The sequence below is a fragment of the Manacus candei genome, unplaced genomic scaffold (assembly GCF_025592945.1).
Source record: "Manacus candei isolate 608988 ecotype Guabito, Panama unplaced genomic scaffold, ASM2559294v1 h1tg000159l, whole genome shotgun sequence".
Taxonomy (NCBI): domain Eukaryota; kingdom Metazoa; phylum Chordata; class Aves; order Passeriformes; family Pipridae; genus Manacus; species Manacus candei.
Genome location: NW_026138207.1, coordinates 2,074,264 through 2,094,012, shown reverse-complemented (window position 1 = coordinate 2,094,012; position 19,749 = coordinate 2,074,264). Strand labels below are relative to the sequence as shown.

The window sequence follows — 19,749 nt, the reverse complement described above, 5'->3', positions numbered from 1 at the left end:
AAGTTGGTGACATATCAAATGTAATTTTTACAAAGCTGTATTCCCTTTTGCATAACCTCATGTCATTTAAAGGGATTATGCTCGGATAAAATTCATCAAGTGACCATGTGATTTTTTTAAAAATCTGATTAACATCTGACAGTAGCTAAGCAAGTGCATCCCATTCTGCAAGGGAACACTCAAAACTAGGTCTCCAAATCTCTCTACTGTGCAAGACAGAAACAGCAACGTAAGAGATAAGGCTCCACCTACACCTCCACCCCCTTCTGCTCCACTTTAAGAAAAAAAACCTCAGTAAGGCCACACTGTCAAATATCTAACAAGTTTACACACCTTTTACCCTCTGTCATGTATAACAGTACAGCAGGATGCAAACAAAGTCCTCTCGTTTCAAAGTACTTCCTGACTTGTGATCAAAGAACATTAAAAACGGTAAGATGTTACAGGGTTTGAAAATGGAAATGAAAACGTGCACAAAGGGGGAAGGGAGAGAGAAATGGACCATTGTTTTGAAAGGCACATACTTGAATAGAAATTTTTTTTCTCTTTTATGTTTGATCACAGCTATCACAGTTTCAGACAAATTCTCCTTTTCCCCTTGGGTCAGGGAGGCAGAGAGAATAAACACACACTCAAAAGCAAAATAAAACCAGTTTTCCATCTCGAACAAATATATTTTCCCCAAAATAGTCACTGACTATTCACAGCCTAAGGAAACTAAATGTTGTGCTTTGCTCCATAATCTCAGTATCTGTCCTACAACCACTCACAGCTCATCTCATGCATGTATTAGAATTCTGTGCTAATACTGATCATTCTGGCATAGCTAAACAAGCAAGGTACAAGGTGGGTATGACTTTGCAAGGTTTTAGCTATTCTAAGATACCTTACCATGTAACATGCTCTGCTTGTGAAACAAATGTAATGCAGTTTACTTTTCTTCTAAAAGTTTTAAGAAATCAGTGTGGGTAAAGTTCCCATTACTAAGCAGCTGTTTCATCCTTTCCTTGAATATCTAACTTCAAAAAGACACCCTACAAGCTAAGACTAGAAATATACAGTTTTCTGATTAGAGGATTTTAACACAGAACAAAAATCCATTTATCTAAACATCTAATGCCTATGAAGTTTGTGAGAATTAAAATAAAAGCACACATGAGTAAAGAACTTCTTTCATTTCTTCTGTTACTTAGTTTGCAGAAGTAAGGTTACAACAAACTGAGGGGATTTATTTAGTCAAACTCACCATCTCCTGGGAGCATTCCAAATAATGCATCATCAAAAATGAAAGCAGTGTAACCTGTACAGAATTTCTAACTAGTTGCAATATTTTAAGCCACATTTCAGAAAAGAAAGAAGGGTAGAGTAATACTGTCAATGCCAGAACATTTTACAAGTATTTTGAAAACAGATTATATATCCAGGACCTTAGTCAAGAGTAAGTATTTTAACAATTCTATGCTGATCTTTTTTAAAATCAATTCATCGTAACACTGACAGAAAACATATTTTGAATTTGAACTAAGAAGACATCAGATTCTCCTAACTAGTTTTAAAATACATAAGGGAAAAAAGCACTTTTATATTTCATCCTTGTGCTTAAGGCATGAAGGCACTTAAAATATTTCTGAATTAGGAAAATCCTGAGCTGAGGATTTTGTAGTTGCAAGAAGTCGAGAAAAATGGACCATGTAACCTCCTAATAAAGACAAGCTAAAGAGAGCAGGGACACAGGAGGGCAACAGAGACTGTAAACCCACACATATAACCTACATGAAACTTCTCATGAACATCCACTGTTCAAATAACTTCAGAGCTTTAGGGTAAACAGCACTACATCCTTTTTCTGACAAGAACAGCAGAGCAAAGGAAGTCCAACCTCAAGAGACACAGTGGCAATGCACTAGGATACAGAAGGGAGAAGAGTTACAGAAAAGCCCTCTCTCTAGCATTGTCAACAATACTCATAGAGCAGAAATCAGTTGAGAATAAAAACAATCATAACAAATTTCATGGAACCAACAATAAAATGAAGAAAAAAAAGTGTAGCAAAATTACAGCAATAATCTTAAAGTAGGAAGAATTCAGTAAAATTAAAAATATGGGTTAAAAAAAAGAACTGCCACTAATGATAACCTAAGCAGAAAAGGTTCACAAGAATGACAACTCCTTTAAAAATTACAGGCATCTCAAAGAGAGGACAGGAAAGGTAGATGCAAAACTGACATGGATCACATATCATAAATATATATACTGACCACAAACATACAAAAAGAAGCAAAAGTAACTAGAAGTCAGGTCACCAGTTGAAATACAACTAACATGAACATAAGGGGTGGTGGCAACAAAACATGCCATAGCATACATACATCAAGGGGTAAAACTGATCTGCAACTCAACAGTTATTAACAAACACCAAGAAGCTCTTAGTATGCCATGCTTCCTTCTACCACCCTCCCGTCTTTCTTATAAAAAAAGTCAACTTCAGACAATTCAAACACATAGTTACAAATGCATAAAAGGAGGTTAAAATTACTGTTTTGATAAACTACACAGTACCTATTGTGCTGATTTGATAGTAAGAGAACTACCTACATCCATATCTGAAACCAGAGAGGACAAGTGATGGTCATAAAGTACCGGAAAAGGCAAAACAGCAATTTTACAATGGAGAAGAACAGAGAAAGCTAGTGAGCTACGGGTCAGTCATTTTAAATTTGTAATAAGCAATGGACTAAGCTTTCTGAGAACAAAAAAGCACAGGCACACATTGCCTTCTATAGAAACAACTGAACATATGAGAGAGCGCTCCAAGAATGCGAGAAGTCTTGCAGAAGCCCGAAGAGGTAAGTTGCTGTAGCACAGAGAACACACCTATACAGCAGAGAGAAAACAACTTGGGAGTAAATTTTTCTGAGGGCCAGAAGTGAATGTTAGAAATTAAAGACTAGAGGCAACTCATCTCAGCCCCAGGGATCAGACAGGGTTGCAAGGACTTGCAAAAATCAGACTGTACTTGGTACTAACCTTGGCACTACAGCTTGTTGTCTCTTCTGACTTCAAGATGTACCTCACCTAAGTGCAGTATTCTTAATAAAACAAGAACCACCTTAATTTCAGTTACTGGAAACTTCTGGTTCTTACATGTTCACTGTTAAAAGCTATTTCTATTCTGGAGCCTAACTGCCTATCCAGGTTCCAGTTTCAAGTGTTGGAAGAGATCAAAACTGATGAAATCCAAACAAGACCTCTGCCACACTGATTTAATTGAGTAATGATGGGACAAGAGGGTCATCATGACTGATGCTACAACACTACAGACAAAAAGCAAGCTTCATGAATTGTTTGTCAAGATCTGATTAATCTCTGAAGAACATTAAAGCTAAGTCTTACATTGTGACTAGGAGAATTGTCTAAGATAATCTAGCTGAAAAGGACAATGAAGTCGCAGATCTAAGACCAGCATTTTGCAACAACAGACCGTACACAGTAAATCAGGGAAGAAAATAAGAGGATGCAACCAGAGGAGAAAAGTAAGTTTAAAAAGTGGAGTTTCACCCTTACAACCTCACTTTGTAATCAGGCATCTGTATGGCTGCCTAAAAAAAAAAAAAGATAAAAGCCATGCCAATGACTTTAGCACAGCCTCAAAAGATGTGCATTTTCACTGGAGCTGTGACATGGGAAAGAGTGATAAAGCCTCCCAGAGTCCCTGGGTAGTTTTATCATACCAGGTTTATCCCTAATCTCTGAAAGTAAGCTGAGACAGGAAAGATATGGGAAAAAAAAAAAAAGGAAATAAAGGAGACAGTAATGTTAGTTTTGATATTCAGATGACATTTACAGAAGGCACTTTCACTGTATAAAGGTTAAAATAAAACTTCAGTGGAAGGGTGAAGCCTCTATGAAGAAAAGCTGAAGGCGCATGAACATGAACGAAAAAGAAAAATCACAAATACATTATCTTTCAAAAGTGGATTTTGGTAGAACTGGGTTTCCTTCCTGCAATTATTTGCTTCTAAGTAATGGGATGTGTTGAGTAATTTTTTTGCTGTAGTTTTTTTGGTTGGTTTGAGGTTTCTTTCTGGTACTTTTTTTGTTGTGTTGTTTTTAAAGAGATTTGTAGGAAATCTCTCACTATTTAAACACAAAGCACCAATTCAAAATATGTCAGCACCTGAGTCAAAATCCCATATTCTAGGAATTCAGACTAAGGAACTCAGAGCAGCCCAACTGTGACAGAGATAGACAGGCAAACAAAATGGGAAGTTTTCTGCATGCTTACTGATAACTCAGAAGCCTCAGAGCACTCTATATAGTGAACTGGGGTGCTGAAGTATGAGTTCCTGAGGATTAATGATCGCTGTGAATGAAGTTCAGTAAATACTGTCAAGCTTAAACAAAAATCATTATCATTTTTAATGAATCAACCAACTATCAACCTCTATCCAAAGCAAGAATTTCTGCAAATATGCTCTCCCATTCAAAACTCACCATTTGATTTTATTTCTCGTACATAGTTACTCGGAAACCACCCTGTTTTTCCGTTTAAAGTTCCTTCCCACCAGCCTCCTTCTTCCACTCTTGTAACATGAATAATATCTCCTTTTGAAAAAGAAAGTTCATCTTCATTTGTCTGTTGAAAATTAAATTTTGCTCTCACCACCAACTGATGGTTGCCGTTATCTGTCATGTCCTAGTAAGTGAGAACACAAAGAACAAAATGATCACATTAGAGATTTAAACATTATTCCATGAAGAAAACAGAAAATGGAAATAGCCTCTCCACACACACAATACTCACCACACATTTTTACTGAAAAGCTTTTATAAGGACTGATTTGGCATTTGTAGTATTTCTCTAATTTTTAATCTATGAATTCTCATCAGCCCAGGGAGTATATTGTCTTATTAGAGTCCTTTCAAATCAGAAGGGGTTAACAGAGCTAAAATAAGAGTAATAAAGAAAATAAAATGAGAATAATAAAGAAAACACATATATTTTTTATAAATATCATAAATTGCCTTTGGTATCTACAAAGAACCAAGAGTTTTACATTGAAGAGTCTTTTTCTAAAAAACTGGGCTGGGAGGAGAAAATGAGTTGGATTTAATTTAGTTTTGGATATAAATAGAGTTTTCAGCTTAAAACCTTCTTTTTTTTCTCCTGTAACAGATCAAGTTGGAAGGTTCCACAGCTGAATGTACAAGTCTCCATGGCCTGACAATGAAGAAGGACAGTGTTCTTTCACAAAACCTACAAAACAATTATGCAACTTACCTCAAACAAGTACTCACAAATCATTTCTCTCAAGCTTAGTAAAGCTGGAAGTCTGCAGCATGTCAGACTTGCAGCTGTCCATATAATGATATTTATGCATGCTCATTCCCTATCACAAATGTGAAGACAGACTATTGCTCTGTCATAACAACTAAGTGTTTCAAATTAATGACATTCAAATTTAGCATTTTGTTCATGGATGTCAATTTTGAATATCTGCACCATTCAAGCATTTCGTGAGAGTCAGGGAAAACCTTAATACTAGAAAAGCTAAATAGTTGGACAGTTTTAAATACATTGCACTGGAACTAAGAGAACAGGACTACAAATCATGTCTGTCTATAACTGAGGATTACCTGTGTAACTAAAAAAGTAACTTAGTGAGAAGATGACTGTGTAAGCAATCCTAGTCAGCTACCCAGGTAGAAGATTTTCACCTACATGCTGCCTATATAGTTGAGATGATCAAAAGATGTACTGCATGTTGTCACTTGAATCTTGTAACACAGCAGCTTAATTCATACCCACAGTAATCTTGTTACTGTATCACAACTCAATTTAACCATCAGACTTAGGAGCTGAGAAACTTTAGGAAAATGAGGGCAAACAACTTCAAAAACATTCAGAAAGCCCCAAGATACTGTAAGTCACAGTGTTTGACAATAAAATTGGCACATTTTCAAACAGGTACCTCTGCCTTAGTCCTCTGCTGGTACATCACGTGCTTTCATCCACTCTGACTGCTCAACGAGAGAAAATCTTTTGGCTTAGTAAACAGTAAAAAGCCACAAAACAAGCAGCAACACTGCACAGTGAGATCAACTATAGTCCCTCTGCTCTGTCAGAATGGCTTTCCAGCAAAGGAAACTGAGTACAAATTTGGTGAGAACAGCTTCAAACTGATCATCTACAGCAACAAAACCAAACTAAGAATTTCCTGGGTTTGGCTACTAGCTCTCTTTCCCTCCTTCTTACACTTCTCAGCTCTTTCTAACTTTGTGCAAAGCAACTCAGATCAACAAAGTGATAGAAATACTTAAAACTCTGATCACTTCAGTGATCCAGCTAACAGCTAGTCCCACAAACAGCTGCACCAGCAAAACTGAGTGGGTTGTGAACAGCAGAACAGGAGCTGGAATTGGTGGCCTAGGGCAAAAACTTGCACAGAGAAAACAAACTGCACCTAAGAAAGCTCAAGCAGAGCATGGCTTTTCAAGTTACACATAGTAATCATCACACCATTCAAGACAACCTCTTTCAAGCACAGAAAAAGCAGGTTTCAGTAGGGATCTGAACCCTCCTTGCAAACCTTCAGTCACTAAAAGCACCTTTTATCACAGTTTAGTTTCTAAGAGGTACTCAACCCTGATTTCAGCTGTACTATAAAACAACTGTCCACACCAGTTACCTGAAGACCAGTTGAAGGATTAACCTCAAAACATAACAGACAACAGGAATAACTACTACTACTGCCAACATTAAAAGTACCACCTTTGCTGAGGTTTGAATATCCTTCAATATCACTCCTAAATTCAGTGAGAGAGAAAATGAGATTCTTGCCTTTGGAAAAAGAAAGACACAAATCCATTAAGACACTGTGTATGCAGACAACATGCAGAGCTAAATAAAGAAAAAAATTATTAGAAGTTCACAGAAAGCTGCATGCATTTTGGAACATCATAAGAAAAGCTGCAAAAACATGATGTCACAGGCTAGAAATACAGTGGTGAAAGAGAGGAAATAGTTAATCTGCTACGCTATCAGTTACTTATAAAACTTGGCAAAAGGAAAATAAAAAAAAAAAAAAAAATCACACTGCAGCATGTCTCATTTTTCCAGAACTTACCAAACTCCGATACTGTCCCTGAAAGAGTTTTGAAGTTCTACTGTGTAAAGACTGGGATCCCAGAGAATCAAAAGATTTTATCCGATGAGATGAGGGACGTGCACACACAGAGTCACTGCCCAGTCCTATGTCTGTAGAAGAATGGAAAAAAAGGTAAATATAAGAATTTGAAAAAAATCTGCATTTAACTTCTGCTTACCTCTGTAAAATTCACATGCTTAAACCAGATTTGATACATCTGCAGTTGCTCGGTAATTCAAGATTCAAAAAATTATAGCAATAAATAATCTAAAATCCTGAGACACTGTCAATTTCTTCCCCACACAGACAGGAAAACAACTTGGGCTGTTTAGAAAGAGGAGGGTTAGGGTTCTATTTCTCTATTCCTACTCACTACCAGTCTATTTAAAGGTAATTAACCTTTTAGCTGGTGGCCAAGAACTTTGAATGCATAAAACTTGCTTGAAGTGAAGCCAGCCACATCTGTTTCTTAGCTCTTCCCGCAGCACCACACCCCACACCTTCACCATCTCCATCTCAATTAAAACATTCCTTCCACTGTTTTTTTCCCTAAATTTCTTTGTCTCATCTCTCTTTTTGCCAACTAAGCTATTTTTTCTTCTTTGGAGGGAGGAATAGGAATAGAGAGGAGAAAAACTGCTTGCTCAAATAAACAAAAACCCTCCTTAAACCTCTCCCCTCTTTCATTTGTCTCTACTCTGGGAAGCACACCCACATGATATGTTCTTCTGAAGGGCAGTGTTATGTGCCATCAAGGGGCTGCTGGGCTCCCTTGTGGGCTGGGGTCATCAAGGGAGCAGCAGGGCAGGGCTCATCCCACCATCCCAGCCAGGAATGGGAGGCCCTGGGGCAGCCCCAGCCCTGTTGCCCACCCACAGGTGAGGAGTCCTCATTTAGTAACCAAGCCACAGCTAGACAGGGGCTGCACCAAAAGCAGCTCATAAGGGCCAGGGTCAGTGTCAGTGCTGGCTGCAGCCTCCCACAGCCCTGCTGGGAGCCTCTCCCCACGGTTTGGAGGGACAGGGGTTGCTCCTGGCTGTACCACCGTCCCCAGTTCTCACAGCTGAACTCCCAGGGCACTTGCACAGGACAGCAGACAAACATTGCTCCTCCACACAAGCATGGTAAGTCATTCCTTTTCCTCACATTTTCCCACATACAAGTAAATTACTCAGCAAGCATCTGAGCTTCAAGAAGTCCTGAAAGCAATGCAGTTTTTTTCAGTCCCGAACCTGGATGTTGTCACTAAACTACACAAGCCTCCCAAATGCTCTCCTGGTTTTTATGCCTCTGTTACTCTCTTTCCTAGTAGTTTATTCTTCTTCTGACACTTGACCTCTGACACACAACTACAGTCTCCTAATAGTTACTTTCAGACTAAAGTAGACCATGATTATGCAAATCCAGGTTATTTTTTGTCCAAGGGAAATAACACAAAGGCTCAGATCCATGAGGAGACCAGTGAATAAGGCATTTCTGCTGTTCCACATCAAACCTGAAGAGAAAACTTGATTCATCTTAACTGGAAAGCCTTTGAACTTCAGCACAGCATCCAACAGCAGCTGAGATGCAGGAAGAGGGAAAGGGTTTGAGAATGACAACAAACACAGTAGTGTTGACAAAGGATGCTCCAAGTCTGCAGTAACTGAGCAGAAAACACCTTCTCGGGTGCATTTTTTTAAATGTGTCATTGTTACCATTCAGAAATCACTATCCTCAAAAAAAAACCCTATAAATATACACTCCCTAGTCAAATAGTGCAATATTAGAACTATACATATCAAGTTGCTTATTTTGTATGAATAGTATCCTTACACATTGAAGTAACAAAAGACATCACACTTTGTGAACCTGCTTTCCTAAAAGCATTTAAAGGCCACAGTATTAAGATAAACACTGATGATTACAGTCCATTATGGAAAGGACATACATCTTCGTTTTCACAGACTACCAGTAGAGAAACAGGACTAGATCATGGGCTTAATTTGTAAATCATAACTATAGGGATAATTGTAATGCTCCCAGAAACTTTAAACTTGCCATAACCACCACTATCTAATAGAACTTAAGGATTAAAAGTAACCTGATACCTCTCCACATCCAGTTTGCTGTGTTTCCTGACTGCAGTCAAGTAGAACAGACAAATCCAGCATTATACCTCAACACAGTTCACCTCAAAAAATAGGTTGGCTTATGACAGTATGTTCTGGCTTCTGGGCAGCCCTAAAACACACTATATTGCATTTGCTTAAGTGGCCTGATTCCTGAAATTTTCTATTTCCCAACAGTAGAGCTAATACACCAACACAAGAGCACTTTTATGGCTTGAATTAGGAACTGTGTATGGTGAAAACAAAGAAAATTATTACAGACAAACCACACGGAAATTGAAAGTATTTTCACCAATAACATCTGAATACTTTCAAATCAATCTGAACTTCTGACAGATTTAAAAGGCTTGCAGACCCCACGTACCCATTAAAGTTTCTCTTAAAATCCTAACAAACACATTCAATGAATTTCTCAATGGAATTATTGTCAGAGCAAGAAATCAACTCTGTTCCTAAAACAACCAGGAATCTGGAATGGTAGCAGAATGCATGTGTGACGAATACTGATTTGGTAATTTCCTCAAAAGCTTTACTCTTCCATCCATATAAAGATTTCCAGGGTTTGCAAAACCCTTTCTCCCTCTTATCATTATCTCAACTTCCCTATATCAGTTCCTCTCCCCTCACTTGTCTACAAACAGCAATTGGTTCCTCGATTCCACCCCTCCTGAGACTAAAAATTTGGTGGAGTGAACATCCACAGCAGCCTTCCACCAGTAATCATGCTCATTACTCACATTATTCACATATGGCAGGAAGGTCCATCTCAGAAGAACCTGTGTATGCCTGAAATTCTTGCAGACCTGCACAGGGATCTGAAAGCCATCTTCCAACACTAGAGCAGGGAGATAGAGTCTAAAACACTTTCTACACAATCACCTAGGTAATGAAAATGGTTTGGAAGAAGAGCTGAACAGGAAGACTTATGCTCACTCCTAGGAATGAGGCACCACCATAGTCTGCATGTGGTTTCGATTTTTGGTTTCCATACCACCCCCACCCCCCCATGAAAGGGATCACCCGAGTCCTTTCTAAGCCAGCTGCAACTGGCTTTCTCCTGTGGGCATTAATCTATTGACATCTGGACAAAATAAATGCCCTTTTTCTCCATTTCAAAGACAGTAAAGGCAGCTACAGTGTACAGCAGTTTTAAAGATGTACTACTCTGGTTTGCATTTGCACTTACACTGCAGATAAGAGGCACTATCTCCAATTGACCTAAGCAGCTTAAAAGAAGTCAATGTAAGAATCCGCCTGCAAAACTCAAGGGGTGCTTTCTAATGCAAGGGAAAGAAAAAAAAACACCAAAAACCAAAATCTATGTTGAAATAGATGAGAGAAGTATTATAAAAGTGGCAAGATACTTATCACACTAGCATTAAATGAAGTAACACTGATCCACCACTGACTTTTCTATCACTTTTCTTCCTCACATAAAAACTGACAAGTATGGTTCATTTTTAAATCTCTCTCACCTGATTCTGACCTGATGATCACTACTGAAACTTGCTGCTGACGGTGGAGCAGCAAGAAGCCAAAAGGGTCACGAACGTTAACATTTCTTGATTGTCCTTGGGTCCAGTTGGCATCATTTAGCACAGCCTCACCCTACAAGGATGGATGGACACCTCTCACCTGTGTGTTATTTCTACAGCTCTCTCCCCTCCCACCAAAGAACTTGAGGCAAATGGTTCATGACTTCTAGCTGCTACCTCAATGAAACATGTGGCTTAAGGGATCAAAGACATTGGCTATTCTTTTGTTACTGGCAAGAAAGGGTAGTGCTGGGGAATAGAGAGTGAGGAGGGCAAAAAATTCTGACAAAACTGTTCAAACATGAGAATGACAGAATAGAGCAAAAGTTATCTTTAGTATTTCAAACTAGGATGAAAAAATAGAAAAAACAACCAAAAAAACAGGCCCTTTTTCTAAGATTGCTTGCCAGCTTAAAGGCTTAGTCTCAGCTCTACCGCAAAGCTTCCTTCTGCAGAAGACACCACTGGGGAACCCAAAGAGATCACTGCCAAAGTGTTAAAAACATGAACTCCAACAAAAACTCTTTTAAAATGCTGGACATGCTCATTTCATCACGGGTACAGCAACAGGTATAACTATACACTGATGCAAGTTGAAATTAATTGTAAGGCAACATCAAGACAGAGTAGTCTACTTACCTGCAGTCACCTTATTTAAAGCCACAAGAGAGCTGAGAACTTTGCTGAAATTCTGTCCCTGATACAGGTCATTTGCATCAAAAGTCTAAAAACAAACAACAAAAAGGCAATAAGTCATAGAAATAAGCCTTTAAACTAAGCATTTCTATACTATCATGCAAACCATGAATGCAGAAGCCATTTCACAATCAAGGTAACAGTCTTTTAGTGACTGTTATGGACCAGCAAAACTGTGGAGGGATTTTTTCCCATAAAGAAAAAAAAACAAACCAAACAAACAAAACCCCCCAAAACAAACAAACAAACAAAAACACAAACCAAGTTATTTTTAAATAGAAGGATAATATAGCAACAGCTGAACTTGAAAAAAAAGTTAAGAACATAGGAAGTAAAAATATCAACATTCATTTAAGCTCCAACAAAGTTGAAAAAGACACAATTATCAGAAGATAGAAGCTTTCCTCAGACATTTTGGCCAAAAAAGTTACTGGGTACCACTACTCTTGGCATACTCTTCTTCTTCTGAAGCAGTGCCACAGATGTTGTACCTGATTATTCACAAAGTCATTTTAAAATTACTACAAATACTTTAAGAAGTCCTACAATGTACATGCTATCTCTTTACTCTACAAGAAAGAGGAAAATGGCATTCCTGAACACTAATGAATTTTAAGACAAATGCAGTTTCTGGATAGGTTAGATGGAGAATGAGGTTTGGGAAGCAGAGGGATGAAAGGTGAGCTTTAATTTATTTTTAATTTTTTAACTGTGGGAAAGAGATCCAAACCTCAAACTATCTTGTAGAAAACGCTCTAGTAACTTTCAAACACTGGGTGACGACATTAAACATCTGAATTTTGGGGGGAAAAGAGAAGATTAAAAAAAAAAAAAAGAAAAAAGAGACCCATAATATTTGCCTGAGGTAATGGAAACACTCATCCAAAGTCTCATGAAAATAGCTCTTACAACAGATTCTGCAAGGGTTGGAAGGAGTCACAGTACTTATTTGTGCAAGACTAGAAAGCTGACAATAAAAGACAGCTACTACAGTTCTTCCAACTGATTTGAGAAACAGAAAGAGATTTAGTTTCCTGCAGCATAGAGTTTTTTATCTAAAAAGTCAACAAAAACATGTTCATTTTCCTGATAACAAATCCATTGCCCAGGCACTATCAGAAAGTCCATACCCCAGAAAGCAGCCTTCCAAGACAGGAGAGGAAAAACCCCTGTTCCCAAGAGAAGAGCAAGAAAGAAACAAAGGAAGGCTAGTTGAACCAAGAGAAGGGAAAATTTTAACAGAATCTACCTAAATAATCACAGAAGGGGCTGCCAGACCAGTTGTGACTGGTTATGTAATATCCCAAGAAAGGTAGAAGAGATTTAGGAAACATTTAATGACAGTATTACTTAGTAAGCAAAAACTCCTCCCAGTGCATCCACGGTATTTGAGGTACTCGAACAGGTTATCATGCACGTTTTTCCCCCGCTCAGACTGAGGATCATCTCAGGTCCCAGGCACAGCAGTTCTACCTGGGCTGCACAGGTACTGACATCTCTTAAGCTCAAGTAGTGTGTGCACAGTTCAGAAGAACAATGCCACAGAACGGACATAGAATTAAGCAGAGGTGCACACTAGTTTACTCCAAGCAGTTATCACTCACATAAAATAAGTCAAATAATTATTTCAACAGGTTTCACTGGGCTACAGATAATTTAAGTGACTACTCTTAGTTAGTTGAAGCTGTAAGGAGAAAGAAGAGGGACCAGGGAATTGCCTAGGTATGAATCTGGTAAGTTTTCTTCTGAAACACAAGAAGTATTAAAAGACTCAATACACAAAAAAGGCATTAGGAAATAAGAAATAATCTGACTTCACGAAACCAATAAACACATGATAGGTTTTATTAACAGCATAATTTATAAATGCAAAACTAGACTGGAGATCAGCCTAAGCACTGTGCAAATTAGGGGAACAAATTAAGCTGTTATGGAACAAAAAAGTCTCAGGAGTGTGAAATTTTTATTGCTTATAGTGGTAGTTTTTACAAAAGGAAACTTGAAGTGTGAACAGAATTATGAAAGACTGGCCTTGATACTAAACAAGGAAATACATGAGACAGGTGCTCATGCAGACACCAGAACGGAATCAGAAAGGGACTACAAGGGAGAGAAAGAATGATTAAGGAAAGGAATGTTTAAGGAAAAGGTTACAAAATACAGCTTAAACTTACAAAAACTTAAAAACAACCCAACCCTAAAACCGTTTTAAGCTCACCTTCATTCTGGATTTTGACAGAGCCAAGAGCTCTCCAATATCAGGCTAACTTGAGAACAACAGGATGGAAGGAAGCCTCATTTCCTGCTATACTGAGACTATAGGGATACCAAAAACAATTTCATTGGACCATCCCAACATGTATAGTGCCATAAAAAAGCCTGTATCCAGGACATGCATCCAGTCTGCTACTTCACAGGAAACAACACAATGGGAGGATACGAGAAGCATTTGCTTCCTCGTGATTTTACATGAAGCAATTCTGACAGGAAGCCACGCTCAGCAGCTCATGGTCAGTATGTTCAGCAGCAGCAAATGATAAAGGGGGAGGGAGCCATGACACCCTCCAGAGAGATTTTCTACTAATGGTTAACAATAAACTAACCTAGAGAGATAAAAAGTGAGGAAAAAACTTAGGTGCTCTAACATTTTTAAGCTAATTTATTATGAACCCAACTTCTTGACTGTAAAAATCTTACATCCAAAAAAACCCACAAAACAACAACAACAAAAATAAAACAAACAAAAAAACCCCAAACAAATGAAATAGAGGAGGTTTGTTCATTTCACAATATATTTGAAAACTCCGATACAAGTAAGAGCATCAAGGAGCTTCCATGGGATTGCCACAGAAAACAGTTTACTCCAGGTTTTCAAGAGAAGTCTGACTTGTATGTGGCCTGTGATCTTTATTCCGATATTTATGGACAAGTCAGCTGTAGAATTGACTGTCAAATTTTATCTTGATGTGAAAAAGAATAATTTCCCTATTCAGAGACACTGGATGACAAACATCCCCTCCACACAGCACTCCCAATTCTGCAATTGCAAAAATCAAAGCTGAATTTTGAGATTCAAATATCAAGCAAAGTTATTTTTATATTGCAATATATTACCAAATAATAAGGTCTGCATGCTGAATCATCTCCTGTAATACTAACATAACCCATTTTTCTAATCATGTCACATGCACATGAATTCAAACTTGCACATGCTTACAGCTCTTTACATCTAAAAATGCAAACAGCAAGATATTACCTTAGAAATATTGAGATTTGTCTTTTAAACATTAGGCAACAGGCATATATAGACATTGAACAAGGTTTTGTTGGAAAAAATATTTCCCATATGCCCTTACTTTCCAGGCAAACAACATTTATAACTCTGCAGAGACTCTACCTGTGATGAAGTTCACCCTCTTATTGATGCAATCTTTATCTTTGACCAAGACAGTCAGATAAAACATTAGGAAGAATACAAGAATAAAACCGTCAGAAATCACAACAGACAAGGACCCAGCCAAGCCAAGTCTTTTGACCAAACTATTTAACTAACTTCGTTTTTAAATACCACAGAAAGGACCACACACAGATATGCCTTCTATAAGCATTAAGATGAAAGAAGGAGAAAGGAGGTGATGGTGTTCAGAGTGATGGTGTTTGTCTTTCCAAGTCACCACCAGGAGTGATGCAGCCCAGCCTTCCTGAAGATGGTTGGACCTCTGCCTGCTCATGGAAGTGATGGATTAATTCCTTGTTCTGCTTTGCTGGTGTGCACAGGTTTTGCTGTACCCATTAAACTACCTTTATTTCAACCCACGTGCTGTCTCACTTTTACCCTTCTGATTCTCTCCCCCATCCCACCAGGGAAGAGTGAGCGAGTGGCTTCGTGGGGCTGAGCTGCCAGATGGGGTCAAACCACAACAATGTCCCAGACGGACACTGTATTCTACCAGATCAGATCAAACAGTCCAACAGCAAGAGGTCTTACGTGACCTATAACACTATGCATACATTCAAGAGTATTCTGACCCTTTTGGTCACAGCACACTGACTGCCAAAACCTGCCAATTGCCTGCCCTGACCCACAGATCCTGGCTTTCTTTTCCACACCCCATACTAATTCCAAATACACAGGCCTGGCTTCCTAGAATTACGCATGCATTTTTGCCCCTAGGATTTCAACTGCCTACAAACTCAATGAATAACAATTTTATGACCTTTTCCAGATCATTCGTTACATGTTACATAACATGGTGAAGTATCAACAACAGCAAAACCCCTATAGCAAGGTATACATTGGATGGTCATTCCACATTTGCAATTATATTAATGCCTATTAATAAGCCAGTGTTTAAATTCACTTCATGACAGCCATATTCGTTTTTCCATCACTGACAACTCTTAAACACCAAACAAAATGCCTTTAAGATTCATTTAATCCACAGACTGGCTGTTCAAACACCAAATCCACCTTCCCATTTTAAACAAGACTAATGCATGGATCTGCTTAAACTCCTTCACATTCAAAATGGCCAGGATAATACATTCAGGTAACTTTAAAGTCATCTAAATCACTAACCCTCAGTAGATGGAGACTTCTGTTCAAAGTGTTTATGATCTAATACAAATAAGGAAATAAAACTAAAATAACAATGCTCATCCCTCATATCCCTGCAACAACCAATATCTACTGAAAGGTAAAAATATTAACTGAGAAATTCATGAAAGCAAAAGGAAATGAGAAAAAGTTGAAAATATACCTGCTGAGAGCAGACTACAGCATACACTAAGCCTGCAGCAGGATTCTTTTCTTCAAATCACTCAGTTTTAAGGCCTCAGGTAACCTTTATACTATTTTATTTCCCCTTTCTAGACCTTAAAGTCAGAAACCAGTTATGGAGGAAGTATTTTTCAAATAAGGTACTTCACCTGATAAGGCAAGGTTTATAACTGGAGACGGGGGGGGAAAAAGAAAAAATCTCGAGGGTAGTTCAGTCAAGCTTCCAGGCACGCACTTCTTCAATATGTCTACCAAGCTTAACTTGCTTGTATCCTTAAATCATTAAAGTATCAGTGAGGCTGTATCTAACTGTCATAGTAAGAAAAGTTAACATACTGATTAAGAGCAAAATAGAAAGGTTTTTCCTAATAAGTATTTCCTTCCCTGACTACTGCCTTGAATATACCCAGTACAGTATTCTCAGTGGGTATTAACACTTTAAGCATCTGACAAAAATAGATGACAGCTCTCTTTACAGTACTGCATCACAAACTGCAGCAGCTGAGGAGCTGACTTCAGAGCTCAGGCATCTGTGCAGCACAGATAGGGCTGCTGCTGCTGTTAAGCTCACCAGCCAGCCCCAAAATAAGCTGTAACCCCCAGGCTGGGTGTACTAAACCAGCAGGACACTTTCCAGCTCAGTTTCGAGGCCTTGGGCCCCAAGCACAAAAGATTAGGAGAACATTGGCTCACTCACCCGGAGGAAATGAAAGGAAATGAGCAGGATGGCTTGGTAAAGCACAGCATGACATGGACAACGTGTCACTCCACCTGTTCCTAGTGCACACGCTGCAGTATTTTTGGCCACGGGAGCGCAAATAAAGAAGCAGTAGGGGAAAAAAGCAATTCGTGGTTAGAAACAGATGATCTTGAAAAACACTAAGAATCCCAACATCTTGCTTTGTTGTGCCACCACCCCCAGTGTGGCACAACCCCTGCGGCAGCTGGCAAGGTGAAGCCACGGAGGTTCAACCTCCTGCGATGACACCTAATATGTCCAAGCAGGAAAAAAGATGCCGTAGGTAAGCCTACATGCAAATCATAGATTTCTTCATTTATTCTCACATTAGGTCAGCTCTAAGTGGTGCTGAGTCTCCTTCAGCTATTAAGCAGCAGCTGTTCCTCGAGCTCTGCATTATCATCTGAAAGCTGCAGCAGTAAAAGGAGAGATAAGAAAAGCAGGGAACTATGACAACTGAGAAAGGAAAAGAAGGGGAGGGGGAAGAAGAGATGATTACGAATGTTCTGGAAATCTCTATGAAGCATGTTGTTGCCGAAATGTAGTAATGTACAGTACAAGGGAGAGCTAAAAGAAAAAAATTAGGTTCTGTTTCAAAAATTAAGAGTAAGACAAAAGGAACAATTTGAAAAATAACTGAGAAAACAAACCTGCAGTGTAAGATTTCTGCACGATTCTGTAACAGTTCACAAGAGAAAAGTCAGTGGTAAAGAATGAATAAAACTTAAGAGGAGGTCTGGAATAAATTTTGCTGCTTATATAAGCCTGTTCCTCAAAAGTAAAAACCTAACTGTACTAAAACCAGAACACAACTTAGAAAGCTTTATTTAATTCCTGCATGTTAAGATGTAACATCCACAAAAGCAAGCACAACCAGTCATAAAAAATGTATACAGGCATTTGTAGTGGCTGTTGCACATCTGTGTGTGTGTGCATCCAGATATACATTTACGACACAAATCCAAAGAGGACAAAGGTTAAAAAACTTGGTTTAGAGTCCTAAAGATTTCCGGCTCCAAGAATTTTTGTCCAAAACAGTCACATCAAAGCACTAAGGACATCACAGAGTATTTATTTCAAATACTAAGCAACATTTTACCTAAGCCACTGCTTCAAAGTAAACATCTAAACATCGACAAAACATTTACAACTTGTCATCAACCCCAGCAAAAACAGCATTAAAAAAAAGAAACACAAAAGAAATACTACATTTCTTTTTGAAGATGAACTGTACAATTTCTTAAGCTTTCCAAATCTGTTTTTAGAATGAGACACAGCAAGTCAGAATCCTCAAATGAAATCTTTGTAAGAAAGTCATAGAATCTGGTATTTCTGAGCATAAACTCCTAGTAGCAGCAAACGAAGATGTAATTTAAAAAACAGAAACAGAAAGGTTAGCACTGCCTACACTTGATTAAGTAAGAAAACATAAGCCTGTTCCAAATTTCCTACCCGCACAGCAAAACAAAAGCCACATCTATCCCACCTTCATCCTATATCATTATCAAATTGATGACTACAAAGCGATAATCTCAGCAGCCACTGAGAGAAACATTCGGTGGCATATAGGATTAATACATGACTGAGTACTAAGGCTTAAGGAAGCTCACACTCCTGGAACTACAGGTAAAAATAAAAGTTGTTGGAATTAGATTACCAAAGATCAAATTTTATCGGGATGCTGAAGTTGAAATGCCTCAGTGCTCGCCAACACAACAGGTTACACCTACTCTCTGGGCTGAAACACAGCAACTGCATAAGCACCTTCAAGTGCCAACAGAGGTACCGTCAACAGGCAAACTCGGCCAGAAACATACCCTGAGAAAGATTCAGCCCAGTAAAACCCACTTCTCTTCCTGATACACACAGACAAGAACTATGTAAGCTACTCTCCTAAAATAAATCAGGAAACGCAGCTGTGGAAATCCAGGCCAAAATGCAAAGGGAATACTGTGTGTAAGTAAGAAGACACACTGCACCAAGAAAAAAACCTGCAAAATATACACTTGGAAACAAATACAGTCAGCTTTGCTATAAAACAGAGTAAGCACTCAGTGATAGAAATGGCAAAAATTAATGTTTTGCAGAAGACAGAGACTGCCAGTGCATCTTAGAAACAAGAACATGGTTAAAGTCATTTTCTAGGGGAAAACAACAAGAGCAAGGTGAAGGATTTTCCCAAATAAAACAGGTTGCAGACAAGGAAAGCAGCTTCTAAGTCTCACTGCCCTCCTGTCACCCTTCACCCCCCACAAGAACAAAGTTAGCATATCCTCTGGGATTGTGATGCTGATTCTGAAAGCAGACACTTATATTTTGTGAAGCTAGTGTCTTCTCTCATGAATAGTTCATTAAAGGTCAGTGTAGCAGGAGAAAGCCTGTGAAATCAGTTTTTAAGTCTGTCTATGAGACAGATGCTGACAATTATTTGAATCAGTTTGTCAATAACTTGCAATTACCAAAAAAAAAAAAAAAAAAAAAAAGGAAAACGATAGGGCAGACTTTTGGTCTTCCGAATTCATGTGATGTCTGTAACACTATCAACACCTCACCTTCTAAAGACTGCAACCCGGGTTAGACCGATTGTGAGTCATGGGAGTGAGTGACTGGTCACTCCAGGGGCTGCACTTTCTTTTTTTTTTAATCACAGCAGAAGTTACTGTAACAGAATCTGCAAACTGTTTCCCATCTTGTAGTAGAAACACACATTACGGCTACATCAACAATTTATTCCTGAATT

The 19,749-nt window shown here is 38.5% G+C and overlaps 1 protein-coding gene across 6 annotated transcripts in view; it reads right to left on the bottom strand.

Moving 5' to 3' along the window:
• The window catches only part of ARHGEF7 (Rho guanine nucleotide exchange factor 7), a 126,118-nt gene that overhangs the window by 66,751 nt on the left and 39,618 nt on the right, over positions 1-19,749 (bottom strand). For 5 of the 6 annotated variants that reach the window (XR_007900829.1, XM_051772824.1, XM_051772822.1 and 2 more), the window contains exons 3-5: positions 11,434-11,518; positions 7,128-7,258; positions 4,495-4,696 (exon numbers count right to left, since the gene is read on the bottom strand). Coding sequence is in view for 5 of the 6 variants with exons in the window: in XM_051772824.1 (XP_051628784.1) it covers positions 4,495-4,696; positions 7,128-7,258; positions 11,434-11,518 (418 nt within the window). In the remaining variant the exon portion in view is untranslated. Of the gene's footprint in view, positions 1-4,494; positions 4,697-7,127; positions 7,259-10,734; positions 10,863-11,433; positions 11,519-19,749 lie in introns of those variants that run through there. The other variant, XM_051772826.1, reaches the window with a different exon arrangement.